Source organism: Babjeviella inositovora, assembly GCF_001661335.1.
Source record: "Babjeviella inositovora NRRL Y-12698 unplaced genomic scaffold BABINscaffold_6, whole genome shotgun sequence".
Lineage (NCBI taxonomy): Eukaryota > Fungi > Ascomycota > Pichiomycetes > Serinales > Babjeviella > Babjeviella inositovora.
In genome coordinates, this window is record NW_017566843.1 from 298,034 (window position 1) to 319,302 (window position 21,269).

General features: G+C 47.6%; 9 protein-coding genes across 9 annotated transcripts in view; 5 read left to right on the forward strand and 4 right to left on the reverse strand.

Moving 5' to 3' along the window:
* BABINDRAFT_166912 (uncharacterized protein) overlaps window positions 1–124 on the forward strand; it is a gene marked incomplete at both ends in the record, with an annotated part of 1,621 nt that extends 1,497 nt beyond the window's left edge. The window contains one exon of the mRNA XM_019130473.1: window positions 74–124. Coding sequence (XP_018985136.1) covers window positions 74–124 — 51 coding nt within the window. The remainder of the gene's footprint in view (window positions 1–73) is intronic.
* Window positions 125–1,224: 1,100 nt separating this feature from the next.
* ALG11 (alpha-1,2-mannosyltransferase) lies at window positions 1,225–2,934 on the forward strand (the record flags this gene model as incomplete). Its single annotated transcript, XM_019131412.2, has 1 exon — window positions 1,225–2,934. A coding segment is annotated over one exon (1,710 nt), but the record flags the coding sequence as incomplete, so codon positions are not given.
* Window positions 2,935–3,713: 779 nt separating this feature from the next.
* YTA6 (putative AAA family ATPase) lies at window positions 3,714–6,641 on the forward strand. Its single transcript, XM_019128841.1, has one exon. It carries the CDS (start codon window positions 3,932–3,934, stop codon window positions 6,203–6,205), a length of 2,274 nt encoding a protein of 757 aa, XP_018985138.1. The 5' UTR covers window positions 3,714–3,931; the 3' UTR covers window positions 6,206–6,641.
* A 337-nt stretch (window positions 6,642–6,978) lies between these two features.
* On the reverse strand, window positions 6,979–8,193 carry BABINDRAFT_8009 (uncharacterized protein; the record flags this gene model as incomplete). Its single annotated transcript, XM_019132718.1, has 1 exon — window positions 6,979–8,193. One exon carries the CDS (start codon window positions 8,191–8,193, stop codon window positions 6,979–6,981), a length of 1,215 nt encoding a protein of 404 aa, XP_018985139.1.
* A 92-nt stretch (window positions 8,194–8,285) lies between these two features.
* Window positions 8,286–8,963, reverse strand: BABINDRAFT_136098 (uncharacterized protein). The gene has a single exon (XM_019127099.1). The coding sequence runs from the start codon at window positions 8,853–8,855 to the stop codon at window positions 8,379–8,381; it is 477 nt and encodes a 158-aa protein (XP_018985140.1). The 5' UTR covers window positions 8,856–8,963; the 3' UTR covers window positions 8,286–8,378.
* BABINDRAFT_161502 (uncharacterized protein) lies at window positions 8,867–9,442 on the forward strand. The gene has a single exon (XM_019128842.1). It carries the CDS (start codon window positions 9,072–9,074, stop codon window positions 9,315–9,317), a length of 246 nt encoding a protein of 81 aa, XP_018985141.1. The 5' UTR covers window positions 8,867–9,071; the 3' UTR covers window positions 9,318–9,442.
* Window positions 9,443–10,177: 735 nt separating this feature from the next.
* CTR1 (high-affinity Cu transporter) lies at window positions 10,178–11,157 on the forward strand. Its single transcript, XM_019128843.1, has one exon. It carries the CDS (start codon window positions 10,422–10,424, stop codon window positions 11,148–11,150), a length of 729 nt encoding a protein of 242 aa, XP_018985142.1. The 5' UTR covers window positions 10,178–10,421; the 3' UTR covers window positions 11,151–11,157.
* Window positions 11,158–11,626: 469 nt separating this feature from the next.
* BABINDRAFT_180341 (uncharacterized protein) lies at window positions 11,627–13,615 on the reverse strand. Its single transcript, XM_019131120.1, has 2 exons — window positions 13,486–13,615; window positions 11,627–12,896 (listed from the first exon to the last, which is right to left on the reverse strand). The coding sequence occupies exons 1-2, from the start codon at window positions 13,547–13,549 to the stop codon at window positions 11,881–11,883; spliced, it is 1,080 nt and encodes a 359-aa protein (XP_018985143.1). The 5' UTR covers window positions 13,550–13,615; the 3' UTR covers window positions 11,627–11,880.
* A 378-nt stretch (window positions 13,616–13,993) lies between these two features.
* On the reverse strand, window positions 13,994–17,226 carry BABINDRAFT_161505 (uncharacterized protein). The gene has a single exon (XM_019128844.1). It carries the CDS (start codon window positions 17,094–17,096, stop codon window positions 14,073–14,075), a length of 3,024 nt encoding a protein of 1,007 aa, XP_018985144.1. The 5' UTR covers window positions 17,097–17,226; the 3' UTR covers window positions 13,994–14,072.
* Between the last annotated feature and the right edge of the window lie 4,043 nt (window positions 17,227–21,269).

Sequence of the window (21,269 nt, forward strand, 5' to 3'; positions counted from 1 at the left end):
GTTTGAACGGCATAAGGTTGTAAATAATTGAAATGAGATACGACTGCAGGTGGTATTATACCAAAAATAATAGTTTTCCTCCGATTCAGATTCACGCAACCAACACGAGAGAATTATGACTTGAGCAGGCGGGGGAGAATAAACAACACTCTTAACCTTTGTCTATTATCTAATGTTATCTATAAGCATAAAATGGCTTGAGCCGTATCGAGAAACTCTAAGCGAAACATCAGTGTATCTCACCCTTCCACCGGCTAGTATTTGCTACTATCGCTCTAGGTAGAGATAAAAACTAAATATAATCAAAGCCAACTAAGCCACAGTCTACTCCTATCCCCGAGACTTTCTTCCTATGTCATCAAACAGACTATCTTTCGCCTCACAGATTATGAAGCCAACTTGATTAAGTATATCCCCAGACCTTTGATGCAGGTCGTGCACGAGTCACAAACAAGCCCTAGGCAAAGATAGCCGCGCTCAGTTCTATTTTCCAGTTACCCGCTCGGGAGTTTTTTTTCCAGCCCTGGCTCTGCTCGCTCGTAGCTGCCAGTATAAATAGACTCCGAATCCTGCCCCTTCTTGATTGGTTTTTTTTCTTTTTTCCCTTTCCTTGAAAGTTGCACCCAGATAAATTTGGCAATATACTAGTTAATAAAATTGGTTGCTCACTATGTCTGACGGTTTATGCCTCCGCCTATTCATTTAGGGGCGGTGTTTATCGTTGGGCGAGGGACCTTAATGTTTGCATATTGTTGTAACAAGTCTGGGGAGAAAAAGATGGCTTCTAAGAATATTCTGTTTCAGTGAGATGGCAGAGTGTCCCGTAAAGTCAATACATTCTTCTTTTTTTTGTTTCAAGTTTGGGGTATCGAAATATATACGCAAGATCGACTGAACCAGTCCGGTAATCGCAAATCAACATGTAGCCTATCATCTAATCTGAATTAAATCGGACCTTTGTCCAATTGTCACTGGCTGCTACTTCAAGCTGTTTTTTTGAGATTACGTTTCTATGTTGCAGATCACCGAATAGCCCGAGTGTGCCACGCACGCATATTCTTATCTATATTTGAAATATCTCGACACACAGCATATAAAACAGCGCTCTCTCACCCCAAGCACCTCCTCAGTCTCCTGTAACCATATCCAATGGGCTTCAACATCCCGCTCCCCTCAGAAATGGGCCTTTTTGACATCGCTATCGCGACCGTTCTCCTCACCGCCATTCTCACGTACGTCTCCTATTCCGTCTTGACGAGCGCTGCATCGCGGTTTCTTCTTGTGCCGCCAGCGGCGGAATGGCGCGAATTGGTGGAGAAAACCATCGATGCTCCTAGCCCCATCTACTTGAACGTGTTTAACAAGAAGTCGGCTTATAGAAGACGCTTGATCCTTGCTAGCAGCAACCCCGCCTACTACACCAACTACACCAACAATAAGGTCAAAATCTGCCCCGAGGACAAGGCAGACAAGGCCGGGTTTATCGCCGCCATGAAGCCTAAATACCCGCAAGACAACACGCGCCGCAAAATCTTTGGCTTTTTCCACCCATTTGCTCATGCTGCTGGCGGTGGGGAACGTGTTTTGTGGGAGGCGGTCAAGGAAACCTTACACAACGACATCGCCAATGTTGTGGCAATCTATACCGGCGATGTGGGTGTGACGCCAGAACAGATACTAGACAACGCATCACACAAGTTCCAGATCGATAACCTCGATGAGAAACGAATTGTTTTTGTATACTTGCAAAAACGCCACTTGATCACCGCGTTACATTGGCCACGTTTTACGCTCATCGGCCAGGCCATTGGCTCGTTGCTTTTGACCTGGGAGGCCATATTCAACCTATCGCCCGATGTCTGGTGCGACACCCTTGGTCTTCCGTTTGGCTATCCCCTTGTCAGCTTGTGCTTGCGGATTCCTATCGTCAGCTATGTACACTACCCGGTCGTCTCCTCCGATATGCTCAACAAGTTAAACCTTCTGAACGTGAAAGATATCGGCAAATATATCTACTGGTCGGCCTTCAAGTTCTTGTACACGCGCGTGGGGCCGTTCGTGGATATTATCATGACCAACTCCACCTGGACCCATGACCATATTGCGTCTATATGGTTCTTAAACAGCGATGTCAGGACCGTCTACCCACCCTGCGGGACCGAGGAGATTATCCTGCGCATCCAGAACCAGAAGCCAGCAGCAAAGGAGGACTATATCTTGAAAATCGCCCAGTTCAGACCCGAGAAACGTGATGCGATGGTCTTGGAGGAGTATGCAGCGTTTTTCAAGCAAACCAAGGCGGATCCGGCCAGGATTCCGAAGTTGGTGTTACTTGGTTCTACCAGAGGCGCAGAGGACGAGCAGTTAGTGCGCGAGTTACGTGCTCAGGCCGAAACCCTTGCCATCACATCCCACGTCCAGTTGGTGGTCAATGCGCCGTACCTGGAAATGGTTGCATGGTTGCGCCGCTCCAAGTATGGCTTGAATGCCATGTGGAATGAGCACTTTGGGATCGCCGTGGTCGAATATTTGGCCAGCGGGTGCATTCCGTTGGTCCATGCGTCAGCGGGTCCTCTCGCGGACATTGTGGTACCATGGGACGACAAGAATCATCGACTGTCGGATAAGTTCTACCAAAACCGGACCGGCTTTTTCTTCAGAGCGCGTGTTGACCCGGATTACCCTGGAAAAACCATTGTGGATAAGTCTACGGGCGAAAATGTGGAGTTTTCCGAGTTGCATGCGGTTTTTGAGCAGATATGTCTGTTGACGGAGGCGGAGCAGCAGCGCATCAGCGCGCGCGGGAGGGACTTGGCATTGCACAAGTTTTCGAACAAGGAGTTTGACGACAAATGGCAGCGAGTGGTGACGGAGGCGAAGGCGTTGGAGATTAAGAAGAGGGAGTCGAGACATACTGTGGATAAGTTGTATTAGGAGAGTGCGTAGCACATGTACGACATCAGTTACGTCGATAAAAGTCATTATCACCGAAGTTGTCAATTGAATGGTGTCCTATGCCTAGGTACATTAAACACACAGATGTATATAGAATAACTGTTATGTCGGAGATTATTGTGTAAGGGCAACGACTGTGAACTCCAAGCGCCATGGTATTGACTCCGTGATTTTGAAGGGCAGATATTTATCGATACTCATAAACACTCCAGCAGGCTAATTGCTACCTTGTACGAATTGATCGACAATTAAATATTACTGGCCCAACTTTATAAGCGTTGTCTCGATAACCAGATAAGCTATAGACCCCTTAAGCCACTTATCAGTGAAACCGGTTTCAATACGACAACCAAGTTAACGACGATCAGCGCGAGCGTCTTGATTTTAATTTTTTATTTTTATAATACATAAAATAATTAAACCAACTAAAAAGCAAAAATTGTATCTTGGCTTATAACAGCACCTGAAAAGGTATACAGTCTTGGCCTATGACGTATCTTACGCGCGCGACACTAACGGTGAAACCTCGGAAACCGTCTACTCCCGAGAATATGCCAACACCTACTACCCATTTGATTATTTCCTTATAATAATGTAGCACGGAACTGAATATCATCAGAAAAAACTAACCTCCCTCTCCCCTTAAGGCAATTTTTCATGATTTACCCGATTTTTCCATTCTCTACTGCCCATCACCCGATTTTCCGCTTGCGCCCCAGTGGCCGTGGCTGTACCCAAATGCAGCGGCTGCCCTTCCTCTTTTCAGCGCGACATAGCAAAGCCAGATGCGTGTCGCGAACCGACATCCAGACGTAAGGAGCACAATTTCATCCGATTCAGTATTCCCCTGCTCGCAATAGTAAGAATATATAACATCTTTAGTCCTAAGTGGTAAAAAGGACTCATTAGACAGATATAAAAAGAAATCCCCTCCGTTGTTCATAGCCATTGACACCACCTATTCCTGCATTACCCCATGAGTTTTTTCCGAAGAAAACCGCCCCAGACGGCGATGGACCATCTCAGCAACCTCTACAATGAGTTCAGCACCACAACTTTCGAAAACCTCACCCTCGAGGACCAGCACCGCCACGCAGAAGCGCTCCAGTGTTGGAAGAGCGCACACACAAACATACTCTACAAGTTGGAGCACACCGAGAAGCTTTACCCGGTGTATACTCTCTCGCCCGAAGAGTTTGAGGTTCTCGAGGAGATAAAGGCCATCCGTGACCAGAACGTCAAGCATTTGGTACGTGTGCAGCTTCTCTGTGAGGAAGATACCAGACGCGAGAGCGCACGCGACGGGCACGGTGGAGCGAGTACCCGTTCCTCCAACGCGCACATGCCCAACCCTACCCTTCGCGGTGTGAGCACACCCGTGCGTGCGACCGGTGCGCAGCCCACCAAGAAGCTTATGATGAAGACGCTCCGCGGCCTGAAAGTGCACTTGAATGACAGTGCGCACTCGCTTAACTCCGCGACGTCGCTCAAGGCCGCCAATCTCATCTGGAGCAAACCTCAGGCTAGCACTCCGTCGGAAAATAATCCCAGAAGTGAGACGTACGACCCGGCGTTTGACTCCTTCAGCCTGCTGCCCAACCTCGAGCCCGTGGCACTCCCGACGAAACCAGTTCGCCGTGTACAGAGCCCCGTTCACAATGTGACTGCCCAGATGGATTCTCTCGATCCATATATACGGGTGTCTTCGGGTCCCAAGGCCGTTTCTCCTAAACCTGTTGCCAAAGCACCTCAAGCGACGTCTCAAACATCGTTTCAGGCGAGAGGTGCGCTGACAAAACCACAGACCAGGACACAAACGAGACCACAGGCTCCGCCTACCCCTCAGGCTCCTACCAGAGCGCCTCCACAGATATTCCGGGCGGCATCACCGGCCACGAGAGCATCACCTCCGCCAGCGCAAAAACCGGCTCAGACTAATGGCAGACCTGCCATTCAGCCTGCGCTGAGCGCCAGGACTGTTGCCCAGGTCAAACCTGCGGCAAACGGCAGACCTGTCGCCCAGGCAACGACAAGCACGAGAACTATTCCGAAAACCACACAGACCAGGCCAGCAGCAAAGTCTGCAACGGCGAAGCCTATTTCCAGGCCTACTAATGGCGCCAAACCTGCTACGGGTAAGACGTCTTCGCCTGCGCCGAGGGCTGCAGCCGTATCGGCTCCAAAGCCGGCTTCAAAGCCCCCAGCCCCGCCGATTCCGCCCAAGAGAGTTTCCGCGGTTTCAGCCAAAAAGGAAGAACAGTCCCCCGCGGATCCCACCCCCCTTGACTATTCCAACCTCAACGAAGAGCAAACCGATACCTTCATTGAGTCGCTCCGCGGGGTGGATCCTACCGCCGCGAAACAGATCCTCAACGAGATCATCGTGCGTGGCGACGAAGTCTACTGGGACGACATCGCCGGACTTGAGGCGGCGAAAAACTCACTTAAGGAGACGGTGGTGTACCCGTTCTTACGGCCAGATCTCTTTTCCGGACTCCGGGAGCCCGCACGTGGGATGCTCCTCTTCGGACCGCCTGGTACCGGGAAGACGATGCTTGCACGCGCCGTCGCAACTGAGTCGCATTCGACGTTTTTCAGCATCAGTGCTTCGAGTTTGACGTCTAAGTATCTCGGTGAGTCAGAGAAACTCGTACGCGCGTTGTTCCAGATCGCGAAGAAGCTCGCTCCGGCAATTATATTTGTGGACGAGATTGACTCGATTTTATCGTCACGGTCGGATAACGAGAACGAGTCGTCGCGCCGGATCAAGAATGAGTTTTTGATCCAGTGGTCTGATCTCTCGTCTGCGACTGCGAACCACGACGAGGACGTGAGCCGTGTGTTGGTACTTGCGGCGACAAATTTACCGTGGGCAATCGACGAGGCCGCGCGGCGGCGATTCGTACGACGCCAATACATCCCATTACCGGAGGCTGAAACTCGCAAGGTACAGCTCTTGCGGCTCTTAGCGCGCCAGAATCACAGTTTGGGTGCGAGTGAGCTCGACGAGTTGATTGCGATGACGGACGGGTTTTCGGGCTCGGACATGACAGCATTGGCACGCGACGGTGCAATGGGACCGTTGCGTGCGCTTGGGGACAAGTTGTTGAGTACGCCGCGCGACCTGATCCGGCCCATGCTGTTGGAAGATTTCCGGTTGAGTTTGCGGTTTATCCGTCCGAGTGTGGGAAAGGAGGGGTTGAAAGAGTATGAGGAGTGGGCGGAGAAGTTTGGGAGTAGCGGGGTGTAGCCTGTACCGGCTGCCGGAGGTTGTTCAAGTAGTGTCACCAGCTACGTAGCGGTCGCGCGGTAGCGTCATTGCGATAGCTGTTGGTATGACTTGGTGATTACTTGGATGATGTGCTGGCTGAAGGCGTTGGGATATGCCTTTACCAAGCAAGGGCGCGCTCAAATATGCTTTCTCCGTTGCAATACACGACTCTAAAAGTATCACTCCTTCGTCCCTGCTTGCTCATACTATCTCTAACCGACCAGCAATTCTGTACATGTGTGCATCCATAATGCTAGGTCTGGTTGTAGGTGGGAGACCCATGTGATGGGCAGCTGCCGTGGAAGGCCAGTAGACAACCCAGTTTACTATAAATACGGTAAATGCAATTACTGAGTATTACTGACATTGCTGTGTGCGTTGTAGAATGTGGTTTCAGAAAGATCCACATTGGAATCACAGACACCTGGTGTGAGTGTGAAGAGAGGTTTGAATACTTCTCGGTTATCTAACAATAAATTTACCACGTAAAGGATGCTATTAATATTGGTATCTGCGTACCAGTGAGAACCATGGAAGGAAGCTAGGCCCCTGGTATATCGGTACCAAGATTCACCCACAAACCACTGGGCGACTATGCGAAAAATATTAACATTTGGTTTCTAAAACCATTTCTAGAAATCCCTATACTGATACAAACCTTCATCATGAGACCCTCACTACACAATTTATTAAATTTATCAATATTGTAGCATTATGTCAATGGAACAGCTTCCTCTCATTTCTGAGACTAGCTACTTCTTCACCTTGGTGACCTTCATCTTGGTATACTTGGCCTCATGCCACATCTCCTCAAACACCTGGACACCTTCCTCATCCTCAGTGTCCCTTGTCACAGCCTTCATGTTGGTTCCCAACACCAAGAGCGCTCTGGCGCGGGAAATCCTGGCCTTCTTTGGAACTTCTTTGTCGGTTAAGACGGTATCGCATACGTCTCTAATGGTGTTCTTGATTTCAAACTTGGAAGAGGCCCACGCGGTGCCAACAAACTTCCCAAAGACAAGACGGCCGATTTCGGCTTCCTGCTCCTGAGACCACGCATCGGGGTCCGCAGCCTTAACCTTTTCCATCTGCTCCACCAACAGCTGGGCGTCCAAGGCAGACGACAAAATGCTGAACCCGCCGCTGACGACAGAGCCCTTGTCACGCACCGAGGTGAAAATCTTGGATAACCCAAACGTCCTAGAGGACGAGATGAACGCACTGGCCTTCTGCGCGTAGATCTTGCCGATGGTGTGGATGATCTCGAGCCCAAAAGACTCCATCTTCAAGTCCTCGAATTCGGTGTTGAGGTTTTGCTGGAACAGCGTCAACTCGGCCTCGGAGGAGGACGCAGCGATAAGTTTGTCCAAGCGGACCACCAACTCCTTAGCAAGTTCCTCCACACGCTTCTGCTTCGCGAGCTTGGACTCCTTATAAAGGCGCTCCACTTCCTCTCTCGTTTCTTTGGTGTACTTTGCTGGGTTGTTCAACTTTGCCTTTGGCGTGCTTGTACCAGACGCCCCGACATCGGCCTTGGCCTCGGTGTGCATCACTGACTGGTCCTCCGAAGTAGTCTCCACCTTTGCCTTTTCCTTCTCCTCATCTTCCTTTCCAAGCACCTCCGCTGTGCTCTGCAAGTCCTTCAACATGGTTAACTCGCCGATCCAGCTTTTGAAGCTCTCGCCACCAAACATTGTGCTGAAGAACTCGGACGGGTCGTCAAACCCGGCGTCCGGCACGGACTGGTCTGTTTTTCCGAATTGGTCATAGTTCTTTCTCAACTCCGGGTCCTGCAATACCTGGTACGCCTCCCCGATGGCCTGGAAGCGCGCTGCTGCGGTCGGGTCGTTTGGGTGTTTGTCCGGATGGGTCTCCATCGCGCGGCGGCGGTACGCCTTTTTGATCTCAATCTGCGTGGCAGTCGGTTCGATCCCGAGGGCGTCATAGTATTCTGTGTCGTTGACCATCGTTGCTGGAGGATGTGGTGAATAGCCGCGAGGCGGAGCAAATTCATTATCTGTACAGTTCAATGGCCGAGACAAACGAAATTAGCTGCAGGCGGTGCGTACACGACCAGGCGCAGACCAACAACACAACAACCACGGATCATTGGTCTACGGTTCATAGCTCTCTATACTTCCGTAGCCTCACCTTATAAGCTGTTTTGCATCGAATCATTGTCAAATGTCTGGGAGAGGAGAAGCTCACTCATGGCGTAAACCTTCTCAAAGCCCCGCTTGAGCACGAGCAAGTTGTCCTGAGACGTTTCGCTGTCGGCAGCTAGCAGCCGCGCGTAGTCGAGGAGGACGTAACAGTCATTCGTGAAGAACCTGTTGCCGCGGAAGTAGACCGCAATGCAGACAAGTACGAGCACGGCGATGAGAAGGGTGCGGATGACGCCCATGACAATGGAATAGACCATGCGTGCGAGCACAAAGAGGAGACGATACGCGATATAGATGAGCACAAGTGAGGTAGCCATGGCAGTGGCTTGCGGAAATGTCTGGAAGGCGTAGTTGAATGCAAGCGTGAGATTTCTGAGTGCGATTGTGAGCGAGAGGATGGCGTACTGGAAGATGATTTGGGCGTATTGAAGCCAGAGGTCGGATTGGGGCGCAGAGGTGGACATACTGACAGAAGGTTTTTTTTTTGAAAGGTGTTTCAGTAAAGTGAAAGCTAGAGGATGTAGATTGCGATAAAGGTCTTTTACCTTAGCTCAAGCCGCTTTTGCGCGAAAATGAAATTGGAGCCGAGCCTGCACGCATTGCTAACTCGAATGCTACATCAAAAAGTTGCTTAGATAGCCGCCCACCTCGCATCACACATTCTAACACAAAACCCCATCATGTCAGCAGTTTCCCTTTACAAGAACCTCTTGGCCACCGCGGCCAAGTTCGACAACTACAACTTTAGAAGCTACTTTGTCAGAAGAATCAACGAGACCTATGCTGCCAACAGGACCGTGACTGACGCCGCCGAATTGAACGCTATCTTCACAAAGGCCAACCTCGACGCCAACACCTTGAACAGACAGGCCTCTATCTCCCAGATGTACACTGCTGAGAAGTTGGTTGTCGAAAAGCTTACCTAAGGCTAAAACCTCGCTTCTGATGACCGTGTCTTCGGATATGGCTCTTATGTATATACTTAACAACGATTCCCTTGAACGACTTGTAAGATTAGGAACGATTACCCGAAATATATGTTAAGAACCATTCCTCTACTCTTGGTTACGGGCATTATGTACTTCCGGGCGGGTCGCGGTCTGTATATCAAGAGACGAGTCATTCTCATTGGACAAGCTATTACCGTAGTGCTGGACGGCTGGCACTGTGGCAAATATTGTTTGCGGAGAGATCAGTTCCACAAGCTAACCCCATTGGTCGCAACTTTAAAACGGCCGTAAGCAGCATAAGTCGACCCGTGGCTTCCTCGACTTGACTTTCTCTAGGTACTTCCTGGTCTACACGATGATTTAACCCCCCACGATTTGTTCAAACGAGTTCCAGGATGCCGTTAACCTCTTTAGAGAACCATAACCAAGCTAGCGATTTAATTACATTCCGTCTCACTTCCACAGAATTTGGGGCTTTCGCTCCATTTTTTGATTAACTTCGATAAGCCCGAGATATACGGATTTCCAAACGGCTTCTTCCGCTGGTTCTAATTACAACGAGCTGATTATGCCTAAACAGGAGCTGTTCGCACTCCACTGCTAGATAGTATATATCCCTTTGCTCTTTCCTTTTATGGCTAATGAGTTAATAAAATCTTTATCCTGGGATTTAAACTCGCAAACTTTACACTGTCTGCATTTTGCATCATGATTGACTGGCTGTCCACAACCGGTAACCGCCACATTAAGTGCTCGTTTTCCATATTTGGCTAAGGGTTCCGACGTCTGGCGCCTTTAACCCTTCTTCTCGGCCGTCTATGCGCGAAAAATGCCTACCGATATGCAGCTTGAGCCGATCAGCCGCAGGATATTGAGCAAATAGTCCCCAATCGAGTAATGCAATTGTGATGGACTGAGATGTCCCCATTGTTATATAAGTATATTCAATTCCCCAAAGCACTGAAGGGTTCACTTTCTATCTATTCCTATAAATAAGCAGTTGCCATTCCAGTAAGCGAACTCTCTTTTCTCCCCATCTTCTCTGACCCCCTGGTACAAACTTTTCAAAAACACGCAAAAATGGATATGTCTAATATGTCTGGTATGGATATGGGCAGCCCTGTCAGTTCCGTTGCCTCTATCACCTCTGCTGTCAGCTCTGTTGTTTCTGCTGCCGTTACCTCTGCCACCACCACCACCTCGATGTCTATGGACCACAGCACCATGAGCATGGGTGGCATGGACCACAGCACGATGGATATGAGCAGTATGCACATGGGCGGAATGAACATGAAGTTCTCTACTAATTGGAACAATTACGAGGTGTTATTCACAAACTTAAAGGCCACCTCCGGTGGTGCGGCATTTGGTATCTTTGTCTTCTTGTTTGCCGTTGCCTTCACCTTGAGGGGAATCATTTTTTTCTCCTCTTACTTGGAGCAAAACATCTGGAGGTCCTCTAGTGCCGTTGTCGTTGCCGAAACCCAGACTGTTCCTTCAGTCGACTGTGGTTGTGACGATGATGAGGAAAAGATCTCTAGTTCGCCTCCACCGACTATTCAGAAGCCATCTTTGCTTCGCCAATTTTTCTTCACCACCTTTACTGAATTCAAGCGCGATGTGATCAGGTTGGTGATTGCCTTTGTTGCCATCATGCTCAGTTATGCGTTGATGTTGGCCGTCATGACCTACGTTGTGTTGTACTTCTTTGCTGTGGTGCTTGGCTTGGCTTTTGGTGAGCTCTGGTGGGGCCGTATCGGTAGAATCATGAACGTCAGTCCAGCAAACGGTGTCTGTGTGGCGCATTAAGATCCGATGAAAATTTTGCTGTCTAATCTAGTGATAATATAAAAAGACGGAAAACTTGTAACGTAATTTAGATGGTTCTGAATTTTGATTAGCATCGCAACGTGATCTAGACCCCGAACTTGGTTTCGGATATAACGCCTAGGAAAAGAGCGATAGAAACATTGCGTACCGCTGCTACTACCCGGTGGGTTTATAAAACTTATCGATAACTGGTAAAACCCTGATGTGTGGGTAGGTTTGGATCGTACACAATTCGGAGTTGATCAATTTAGAGCTCAGGCTCATTTTGGAAGGGCTGTGTTTTAACTCCTGGTGTATACTTTTCCTCACTACTTGGCCTCACGATATCTTGCCTGAGAGACTAGGGTAATATATAAGGCGTTACTTCTCTTATCCCCGACACGTTTCTATAGAAGGTAACTTAAGTTAGGCTATTTTATCATCACATGTTCTTCAGATTTCGGATGCAATAAAATAGAGAATGTTGAAATAAATAGAAAGCCAGGTAAAGACTGAGCCATGGCATACGGCGCGTGGAAGAGTGACCTTATATTGGATCTCATTATCGCTTCCTGTACCTCAATGTATATGTCTTGTGCAAAATACTAAGCTACATACGCCATCAAAGTCAGTATAATATTAAATAACTAAAGGATTAGACAAATAATTGTGGTTTATTCGCAGGTTTCACCATGGTTCATTTCTTGGACTCAGAAGCCTCCACCACAGTTCATTCCTCGGACTCAGCAGCCTCCACAATAATGGTATCCAATTCGGCCGACAAAACCTCCAAATCAGCGGTGACGCTCTTGAAGTATTCCAACTGGGCCTTCACCAAAACCTGGACCAAGTTCACACTCTCGGCTGGGTCCAAGATTCTCTTCATTGAGGTCACAGCTTCTTCAGTGGCGCTAACCAACTCATCCTCAGCGGCCTCGAGCTTGGAGTTGAGTCCCTCCACATCCTTAACTGGCACTTTGTCCTCCTCTGGTGCCTCCGTTTCCTTGGCGGCTTCCTCCGCTCTCTTGACTTGGGTTCTCAAGGTGTCGAAGTCAAGTCTGGCCTTTTCAACCTTCCGGCGGTTCTGCGACGTCTGCTTGAAGGAGTCGGTGAGAATCTGATTCAACTTGTGGTTGAAGTCAACGATAATCAGTTGGTCCTGCTCCAATCGCTTCTCACCCACAAGCTTCTCGGTGTCCGCTAACTTCAAAAGCGCCTTCGCCAACGGGTTCTCCTCCGGAAGCTCCTCTTCCTCAGCTTCTTCAGCTGCATGGTAGGCTGAAATCAATAACTGCTGCCTAGAGTTGGCGGCAGCGCGGGACAACGCGTGGGCCAACGTCTTTGGCAAGCTCTTCTCCTTCGCCTGCGAATTGAGCAACGTCTCCGCCTCTTTGGTCGTAGTGGTTTTGGACAACTCGTAAAATCTACCCGTGAGCGACTTAGAAACGTCGTTGAACGATTCCTTCAAGTTTGGTGGGTAGTCGTAGCTCTCGAATTCAAACGTCTCGGTCACCGTCAACAAGTTCTTGTACACAACTCTCAAGTTATCGACCTTTCTTTCCAACTCGAGGTACTCAGAAGGCAATTCGCTGACGTCATCAACCTGACCGAACTTCTCCTGGAGTAAGCGCGACGTTCTGGCCGCAAACGGCTGGAGCTCTTCAGAGATTTTCTGCGCTTCCTTCAATGAGCCCTGCAACCCGTCCTGGAACTGCTGTGAGATGTTCAGGAAGGTTGCGTTGAAATCTGGTAAGGCTTTGAAAAAGGACATGATGTTTAGTGATAATAGGGGGTAGATGTTAAACTAGAGTTGACCTCATTGATGTGATGCTTATATGCCCGATATTTGAACAGGAGGTGGGCTATTGCTTGGGAGTCGTGCCACAACAAAACGCCGCACTGATCCCTGTGCCTTATTGCCCCACTGTGCAGCTAACGGCGTGAGGAATGCTTTTTGAGAAAAGTATGGGAGGTACCAGGAACTTTATCGTGCAATTTTGGAAATATTGACTGTAGCTATAGTTGTAGAAGTTGTCAGGAAATATTCCACCTTGCAATAGATGGTACGAATGGACGTACATTTATGTGTTGTGTTGATTAGTCTATATCTTTGAGAAGTCAGCTTCTTGGACTATGCAAGCCCAAGACCAATGAACTGTTCAATAATTTGGAGTACAGTCCAACTGAAACAATCAGAAATTCAGATACATTATCATCGGAAAACAGTAATCCTTTCGATCGATATCATTCTCTTGGACTGGTATTGGAATTGAAGTCAAAGCCGGGTACTTTTCTGTTTACAGTGTATTACAAGGAACAGGGGCCCACATTGTGCAGTTTTCGAAGGAAGCCAAAGAGTAAAACGCAAAACGCAATAATTTAATCGATTTTAGATACATAGTCTGTTCTTAAAAGGGTTTAAAATCGATTGCAACAGGAGAAAAAAACATCTTAGTTATGAAGAGGTGCAAATGTGCGGACTGGAGGGCCCCTAAGTATTAACCCCCTTACTTTATATTCCAGGTATTCTGATTGACACTTAATCAGTATTAGAGTAATAAAAAAAGGCTTGGATAGGTCTTGTCTTTCAGGCCGAAATCGAAGAGCTACAAGTACTTGCAGTGGTAAGGGCTTATGCTAGTGAGTCAAGCCGTTGATTGCAAATATAAATATGTTAACTTTCCGAAGCTACATCTACCATCACATGGTCTCCTCAGAGGCTGTTATTACCCAGGAGACATGTATGTTACTATAGCTCGGAGAACTATATTTTACTGAAGCTATCATAAGCTACGTACACCATACCCTTAGAGACACTACAAAGATTATTCATTAATAATAACGTAAACTTCAATAGACAAAAATATAAATGACGCTCAGTTTTTGGAAAAAAATAAAATTACCCGAATTAAGGAACCAAGACTAATGTTGGGCGTGACGGGCGTTAGTAAGAGTATCTTCGACAGTCTCCACAACAATCTTGTGGTCCAGGCCTAAGCTCAGGATCCCACCATTGTTGTGTACCTTCCGGGCTGCATCCAAAGCAAGTTGGTACGCCTTTTGGTCGTCGTCAACCCCAACAACTTCCACGATAAGATCGTCGTCGTTGTACTTGACGTTATCACCGTGTACCTGATGGATGTTGAACTGTGGATCCTTGTTAGCCGCTGGAGTTCTGGTAGCATCTGCAACAGTGGAGGTGGAGTGGCGTGGGGTGCCAACCGGAGCGTCCAGCTTGGCGTCAACTCCACTAGTAACAGGACGCTGAGAACCCAAACCAGCTGTATCCGAACCAACATTGGAACCTGAGTGGTTGTTGTCAGAGGTTGGGATGGACGAGCTGGCAGCAATAGCAGCACCAAGTTCGGCCGCATTGTTTCTGGCTGGAGCGTGGGTAGTAGAAGCGCCGGCACTGTGGCCACCAGTAAATCCTGAACCGTGAATATGGTCTGATTCTCTATGGTGAATAGCGGCGCCAGCAACGCCAGCACCCACTGTGGCAGCGGCGACACCAGTACTAGTAAGGGACTTATCGTGATCGGCAGTACCACGACTGGTATCAGCCGGAGCGGTCCATTCAGAGCCTTGCGGAGCACCAAACCTGTCCCCAGACCCCTCTTTGAAGTCGTGAGTACGTGCAAACAACTCTGGGTCAGTCACAGTGTTGAAATTGTGAGTACGAGAGTAAGATTCACGGTCGATGGCAAGATGGGTGGCCTTTGTAATGTGGTCAGTGTTGATTAATGTCGCCTTTGGGGCTTTTCCCTCGTGGTGAACTTCACCAATACCGGCAGAGCCCGCAGCAGTGGCCCCAGCGACACTAGTACCGTGCTGGGAAGCAGAGTTATCATCGAGATGCAAATTTTCGGCCGCACGTGCAAGATCGTTCTTAAACTCGTCTGAATGGATAGTATTAATAGCCATCTCTGATGGGGTGGCCTCCAAACCCGAGACACCGTGATGCAAATCAGAATCGCGACTCAAGTTTGTTCCATGAGTGGAGTCGTGAGGCTTGTGGAGGGCAGTTGCACCAAGACCTGCACCAGCAGCAGTAGTACCGACGATACCAGCAGTGAGGTGAGATCCAGAGCCTGCCAAGTTCTCAGGGTCCTTCGGAGGGTCCCTATCCAACCCCAAGGTGGTTGGGGGTTCGTCTAACTGGCCGCCGTAGCCGCGAGCCCCTCTAGAGCTATCCACGACGTGACCCACAGGGGTGGAACCAGCAACACCGGTTTCGCGGTTGGAACCGAGATACCCAGCGTTGGTCTTGGTTTGCTGTTCAGCCGATTTGTCACCAAGGCCAATCTTGCCGGCAATTTTGTTGAAAGCACCCTTAATACTACTAGTGTTGGTGTTGTCCGAGCCGGAGTAATCAGAGGTGGTAGACCCTTTCAAGCTGCCAGTGGTGGAGATGTCACGATCCAAGTCAGAAGCACGAGAACGGTCGGAGTGGGAGGCAGCCCCAAGAGCGGCAGCAGTAGCGGCAGCAGCGCCAACAGCACCGGCAGCGTGATGGTTACCAGTGGTAGAGCCTCTTGAGTGATCGGTGTGATCAAGACCAGTCTTATAATCAACCGTGTTAGTTGCATCCTTAGCCCCATCAACACCGGAACCAGTGTTGGAGGTGTGAACACCTCTGTTGGTATCATCTCTCGAATTTGTGCCAATAGCAGAGGGGTGAGTATGGTTGGAATCTAATCCAGAACTGTGATAGCTACTGCGGGTGTTGTCAGCACCAGTGCCGAGACTGGTTTCGTCATACAAGTCCTTTGTGTAGTCATTAGTGGTTGAGGTTTTGTCACCGGGACCAACCGTATTGGCTACCTTGTTGAGGGTACCCTTGATTCCCTGGTTATTGACATCGGTGGGAGCACGTTGGGTGTTCAAGCCTGAATTGTGATAGTCAGTGGTGTCGCGGGACTTTTGATGTACAGCAGCAGTAGCAGTAAAACCAGAAATCCCGGCGCCATGGGTAACGTGAGAACCAGCGTTAGGGTTAGGCTCAGGGTGGGAAGCCAATGGCTTCAGGGTCGCAACGGTAGATTTGTCAGCAAAATCAGTGGAGTGCGAGGCTGGCTTCACACCATGGCGGCTGTAATCAGTGAGAGCAACCTTGGGAGATGCGTCGACATTGTCGCTGTAAGCACTGTCAGTTTCAGAAGTGTTTACATGAGCAGATTTATGACCAACCAAGATCTTGTGATTCAGGGGGTCCAAGGTAGGCTCTCTTCTTTCAGCCTCGGCGGCAACTTCAACCAAGGACTCCACCTTATGTTCGCTAGAGTTTCCAGCGGAATGAGAGTCGTAGGAAGCGGTAGTTTCATGGTTTGAAGCACCAGCATCGCGGTTGGAGTGAGACACAGTCTCTGGATCGCTGGTAAAGCCCAACGTTTTAGCGACACTATTAAAAATTCCACCAGAAGTGGAGTCAGAAGCTCCCATGTTGTCATGGACATCAGAATGACCATGGGAGGTGCTGGCTAAAGTTCCACCAGTCAGAGTGTCTCTTTGAGTGGAGGAGAGACCATGGTTAACAGAAGAGACGTTCGGGTCGTAAAAGTGCCCTTCGCCACCTTCGGTCTGGGGGAGAACGCGTTCTTCAGTATATCTGTGGGCTGCGGCCGGGTCGTTGGAGTTAACGGCGTGGTCTTCTTGAGGCTTCATGGCTTGAAGTCTTCCAACAGAAGATCCGGCAATAACACCTGGAACATGGCTGTCCTGGTTCAAAATACCTTCGTGGTGAGCACCAGCGTTTCCACCCTCGGCCAAGTTACTTTGATGGGAATTAAGGGTGGCATCAGACGCGGAGTCGCGGCCACCGGTGCCAGCACGAGTGTCACGAGCGGTGGATTGATCTGAGGCATCCGATTTGAAGATGTTTTTGATCTTGTCAACCACAGTTGGAGATTCAGGCGAATTATCGAGTTTGTGAGTTGGGTGGGACATAGTTAAGTGAGATTGTGTTTGAGAGAGGGAAAAGAGGTTTATGAGGATATAATGAAAGGGTAGCTTGGATTTAATTACATAGCCCAGCGCACATGTTCTTATATAGTATTCTGGAAACAGCAATTTTTAATTACCTCCACCGATCTACTGGGGTTTAGCAACCTGGTAGCAATAGAGTCTGAGATCAATTGTGTGAAACGGCCTAAACACCATGGCCGCTTGCTGCATGAGAAGCTTGCAAGTGCATGCGTAGAAAACTCTAACGGAACGTATTGACGTCACCGTAAAAGGTGTACCCAGAAGTAGGATCTCACACTCTTTCAGTAGGACTCGTGGTTTACTTTTGTGATTTATAGCCGTGATTTATTCTGAAAGGTTAGTGGGTGTAGAAGAGGAACGACATATGAAGTAAATCTACAAAAGAGGCATCCAGAGGAACTGTACTACGGTGATGGGGCAAGCTTAAAGATTCCGTGTCTGTTGATCTCGTCAGATGCCGTATTTCATTGTAGTCATAACAGTCGCTACGGCGGCGGTTTGACCTGGACATGTTTCTATGTTGATTGCTTTCTCGGATCAGAGTTTCGGATAAGTTAGTCTGTTGCATCGCCCTTATTCTGTGCATCAACTAAGGGTTCCATGATTGCTATTTCACCTACTGCGGGCATTTGTAGTTGACTAGAGGGTTACAGAATCCTAGCCTGGTGGAAAATTTGCCCTAGTCCTTCGGCAGCTGACCTCCTCAGCTTTTATGTGAGCATATCGCAGTATAACAGCTTCTAATAACCCTTGTATATCCTGAAGATCAGCCATTTCCTTTATTTCAATAGACTTTTATCCATGGTTCTCATTCGCAGCTTAAAGAGTTCCTGGAAGATAGCAAATAGAAACATATCCCCGCAATTCGACTGATCGCAACCTGCAGAATTAAACTTGCATGCATGTCCTGTATGCAGCCCAATACGAAGCTTATGCCAGAGCAACCTTCAAATCCCAGTGCCACAGTGGGTTATAAAAATTCAGTGCGATATTTCATCAGCACGTGTCAGCCGTATGTAGGGGAACCCAACATTGCTATCGAGGCACCATCAACATAGCTTCACATCCTTGCCTCTTGGTTGGTGTAGATGGGGCCACTCGGACTAAAAACATACCTTTAACTCATGGCACGTATACAAAAGTGCGAACGGCGGAATTATTAATACCGGATCATATCTTATGCTGAGGATAGAGGGGGTTTCAAAAAAGTATTGCTCGTTCAGGGTCCGGGAGGTTATGCACGGCCTGAGCCAGTGGTCTAGTTCGACGCACGTACACTTGTTAAGCGACATGTGTGAGGCACTCTTGAAAGAACTTTCAACTTGCCAGCATTGATTCCTCTGGATGGGTTTATAAAAAGTACTATGATAAATTAGGTTTTCCTTCTAGCATTTGATATTAGCCATACGATCAAGTAAAATTAAGAATTGATTCAGCCCAGATCACATCTGAATCAAAAATCATTGTCAATAGTGCATATCTGTAGGCAGGGACTAGACGAATTTTTAACGATTATTCTAACGCTGTTAGCAACTTCTGCCAAAAGCGCTTTTAATTTTCTGGTGCTTTTCCTTTTTTTATTGCTATATGGTATCCTTGAACAAAACTTTTTACTCGAATATCAATTCAAGATACCTGAAGAGTTGTATATATAATTGCCGCAAAACCGTTTTTAGATAACCAACCCTCTGTAGCATTTAGGATAGATATGTGAAAGCATGAGGCATGTAACACTATCACCCATTTATTGGTCTGCATATCACCAGTATACGAATATGAAACTGGAATTCCACAGCACCAGCGAGGGATTTTAGGAATATACAATTACGGAATTATGATATTCTTTGTTACTTATCCGACAAGTATTATTTCAATGTAACGATAAACTGGCCATTCGCAAGCTTACATCCCAGTACAACTGCGGGTGATAGAGTTATAAATGTCAGGCTACTAAGGAATCTAGGCTAATCATCTAAGTTCTAAACTGAAAGAACCCGTATAATAACGTTAAAATGGGACTTTTTTCGTAAATGTTTTAATTCAGTGTTCTGAAAGCCGGGATTCCAAAGATTAGACATCGTTTAACAGATATTGTGATATTGCTCCAGGACGAACGGCTATCTCATTGCCAGATTCTTTCGATAGTATCCAAAATTATGGGTCTACATAATTCACATATAATAAAATATTTTTAAGCCTGACCTGTGAATTATATTCTACTTCAGAAAATATTCCCCATGATACAAGCATAGCGAATAAAACAGACAGCCCTATTTAGCTGAAGATCGTCGTCTCACACGGCGCCCCAGAATACTGGCGCAAAAATATTGTCTAGCTTCCTTATAGATATGAGTAAAGTTTCTAGTCGATACAGTGGTTTTGCTGTATCATGGAATTAAGAGGTAATGGTGCAGTATAAGGATTCGAGTTTCACCGTTATCTATATTATTATTATCAATAACCATCAGCTGCCTTTTACGGACTCACTAACGCATACTCTTCGGGTCCAGGATTTTAAAACAATGCATTCTCTGCAAGTTTAAAGACGGCGCCTATCAAAGTCAACTTTCACAAGACATCCGGTTACACCTTCCGCGTATACATCTTCCTCGGTTGCACCTTCCCTGATTTTGGCGTAAAATTTACTACTATTGTCAGTTCCTTTCCATATAAAAGGGGCGTCGTATCTGTAAATAGAAATAAGCTCACTAAACCAGAAAGATAAATAATAGCTTTTATGCGAAGGTATCCTGAAGTAAGAGGAGGTGAGGTCCGATAAGACAGTCATTAAAAATAAGGGGTCGGATTTTAGCGAAGCCGACTTTTACCAACAACAGGCCAAGGACAGCCTTTATTCAGACGATGGCTAGAGAATCCGGCTAAGGTATGTATCTTGCCACTCGAAGGGTTAATTTGTATCCTTATTTTATAGATTATACACGTATATGTTTACTCATTGATCGCGGTATAGAAACCATAGGGTAGGTGCCACTTTACCCGTCGCAGACGTCCATCGGCTTGTCCGGATAGTTCCCCTAATCTGGAGTCGTGGTACGGTTATCCTCATGGCTTATAAACACCCCTCGGTCTTCTCTTGACTATATATCTACTGTATAAATCAGCCAATACACGTGAAACTCCCCACCAGATGGCTATCAAAAAATACTCGTAAACCTTAGCCGCCTTCTCCTGGCTTGTTCATTACTTAGAGTGTCAGGTTACCGGTTGGTGTATTATGGCAGATTGTTGCCTCAGAATATTAGCACCAATACATTGGTTGAGATACACCAGGGGCTTGGGCATTGTCGAACGGTTCGTAAGTGTGACCAACAGTATTATGCTTTCCAGATACTTTGGTGCCTGGATATTGTCGACAAGACTCTAACAGAGTACAATTTCACGCACGTTATTGTCCCATTGACCTATTTAGACGTAATCAGGCCTAATAATTGTGCAGTGACAAAGATTGACAGAGCTATCATCTGGACCCTACCCTAACGGGCAACGCACAAGTGAAAATAGCTACTCACAATGGGTTGACGATGACATCTCCAGGGCAATCTAAGGGGAACTTTAAGGGGTAATCTCTGAGACGCTTACAACGCAAGACCCTAATGCGGCCGCCAGGATGATTGTCTCAAATGGTGAGATAAAGGACTTCCTGGTCTTCTACAAGGGCAGTTTAAATAAGAGGTCATTCACTCTGTGGCGTTAAAGGTAAAACGATAACTCATCCAACTCACAGTATACTCTTTTAGCCAGCTAATAGTACCCACTTTTGTCCATAATTTAAACCCCCAGTCATGTATTTGAAATTTAGTCTACTGCAAAGCGCATGTTTTGGGCCATGAACTATAGTCTATTGTTTCTATTTCTATTGTTTGGTAGACGTGTATCGTGCATCCCAGGGGTTATAATTTGTCTGTATAGTGTGTATAGTCCAAGGGGCTAGAACGTTTTTACGACAATTCTGGTCTTATACGGGGTGATACGTTTCAATTACGAGAGTCACAATCACTGCGGAATAAAGAAAGGGTACATCGCGGATGTATGTCAACTGCACCGGAAAACTATACGAAGCGGACAATTTGAGGCGTGTCACATTACATCCATGTTACAATAGTTCAGAATAAG

Bases quoted from the DNA above. Each gene is read 5' to 3' on its own strand.
- YTA6 (XM_019128841.1), top strand. From the start codon at position 3,932: ATGAGTTTTTTCCGAAGAAAACCGCCCCAGACGGCGATGGACCATCTC.
- BABINDRAFT_136098 (XM_019127099.1), bottom strand. From the start codon at position 8,855: ATGTCCACCTCTGCGCCCCAATCCGACCTCTGGCTTCAATACGCCCAA.
- BABINDRAFT_161502 (XM_019128842.1), top strand. From the start codon at position 9,072: ATGTCAGCAGTTTCCCTTTACAAGAACCTCTTGGCCACCGCGGCCAAG.
- CTR1 (XM_019128843.1), top strand. From the start codon at position 10,422: ATGGATATGTCTAATATGTCTGGTATGGATATGGGCAGCCCTGTCAGT.
- BABINDRAFT_180341 (XM_019131120.1), bottom strand. From the start codon at position 13,549: ATGTATCTAAAATCGATTAAATTATTGCGTTTTGCGTTTTACTCTTTG. The intron at 12,897-13,485 runs GCACAATGTGGG...AAGCCTTACCAG, and splicing joins TTTGGCTTCCTTCGAAAACT to ATTTCAACGCAACCTTCCTG.
- BABINDRAFT_161505 (XM_019128844.1), bottom strand. From the start codon at position 17,096: ATGTCCCACCCAACTCACAAACTCGATAATTCGCCTGAATCTCCAACT.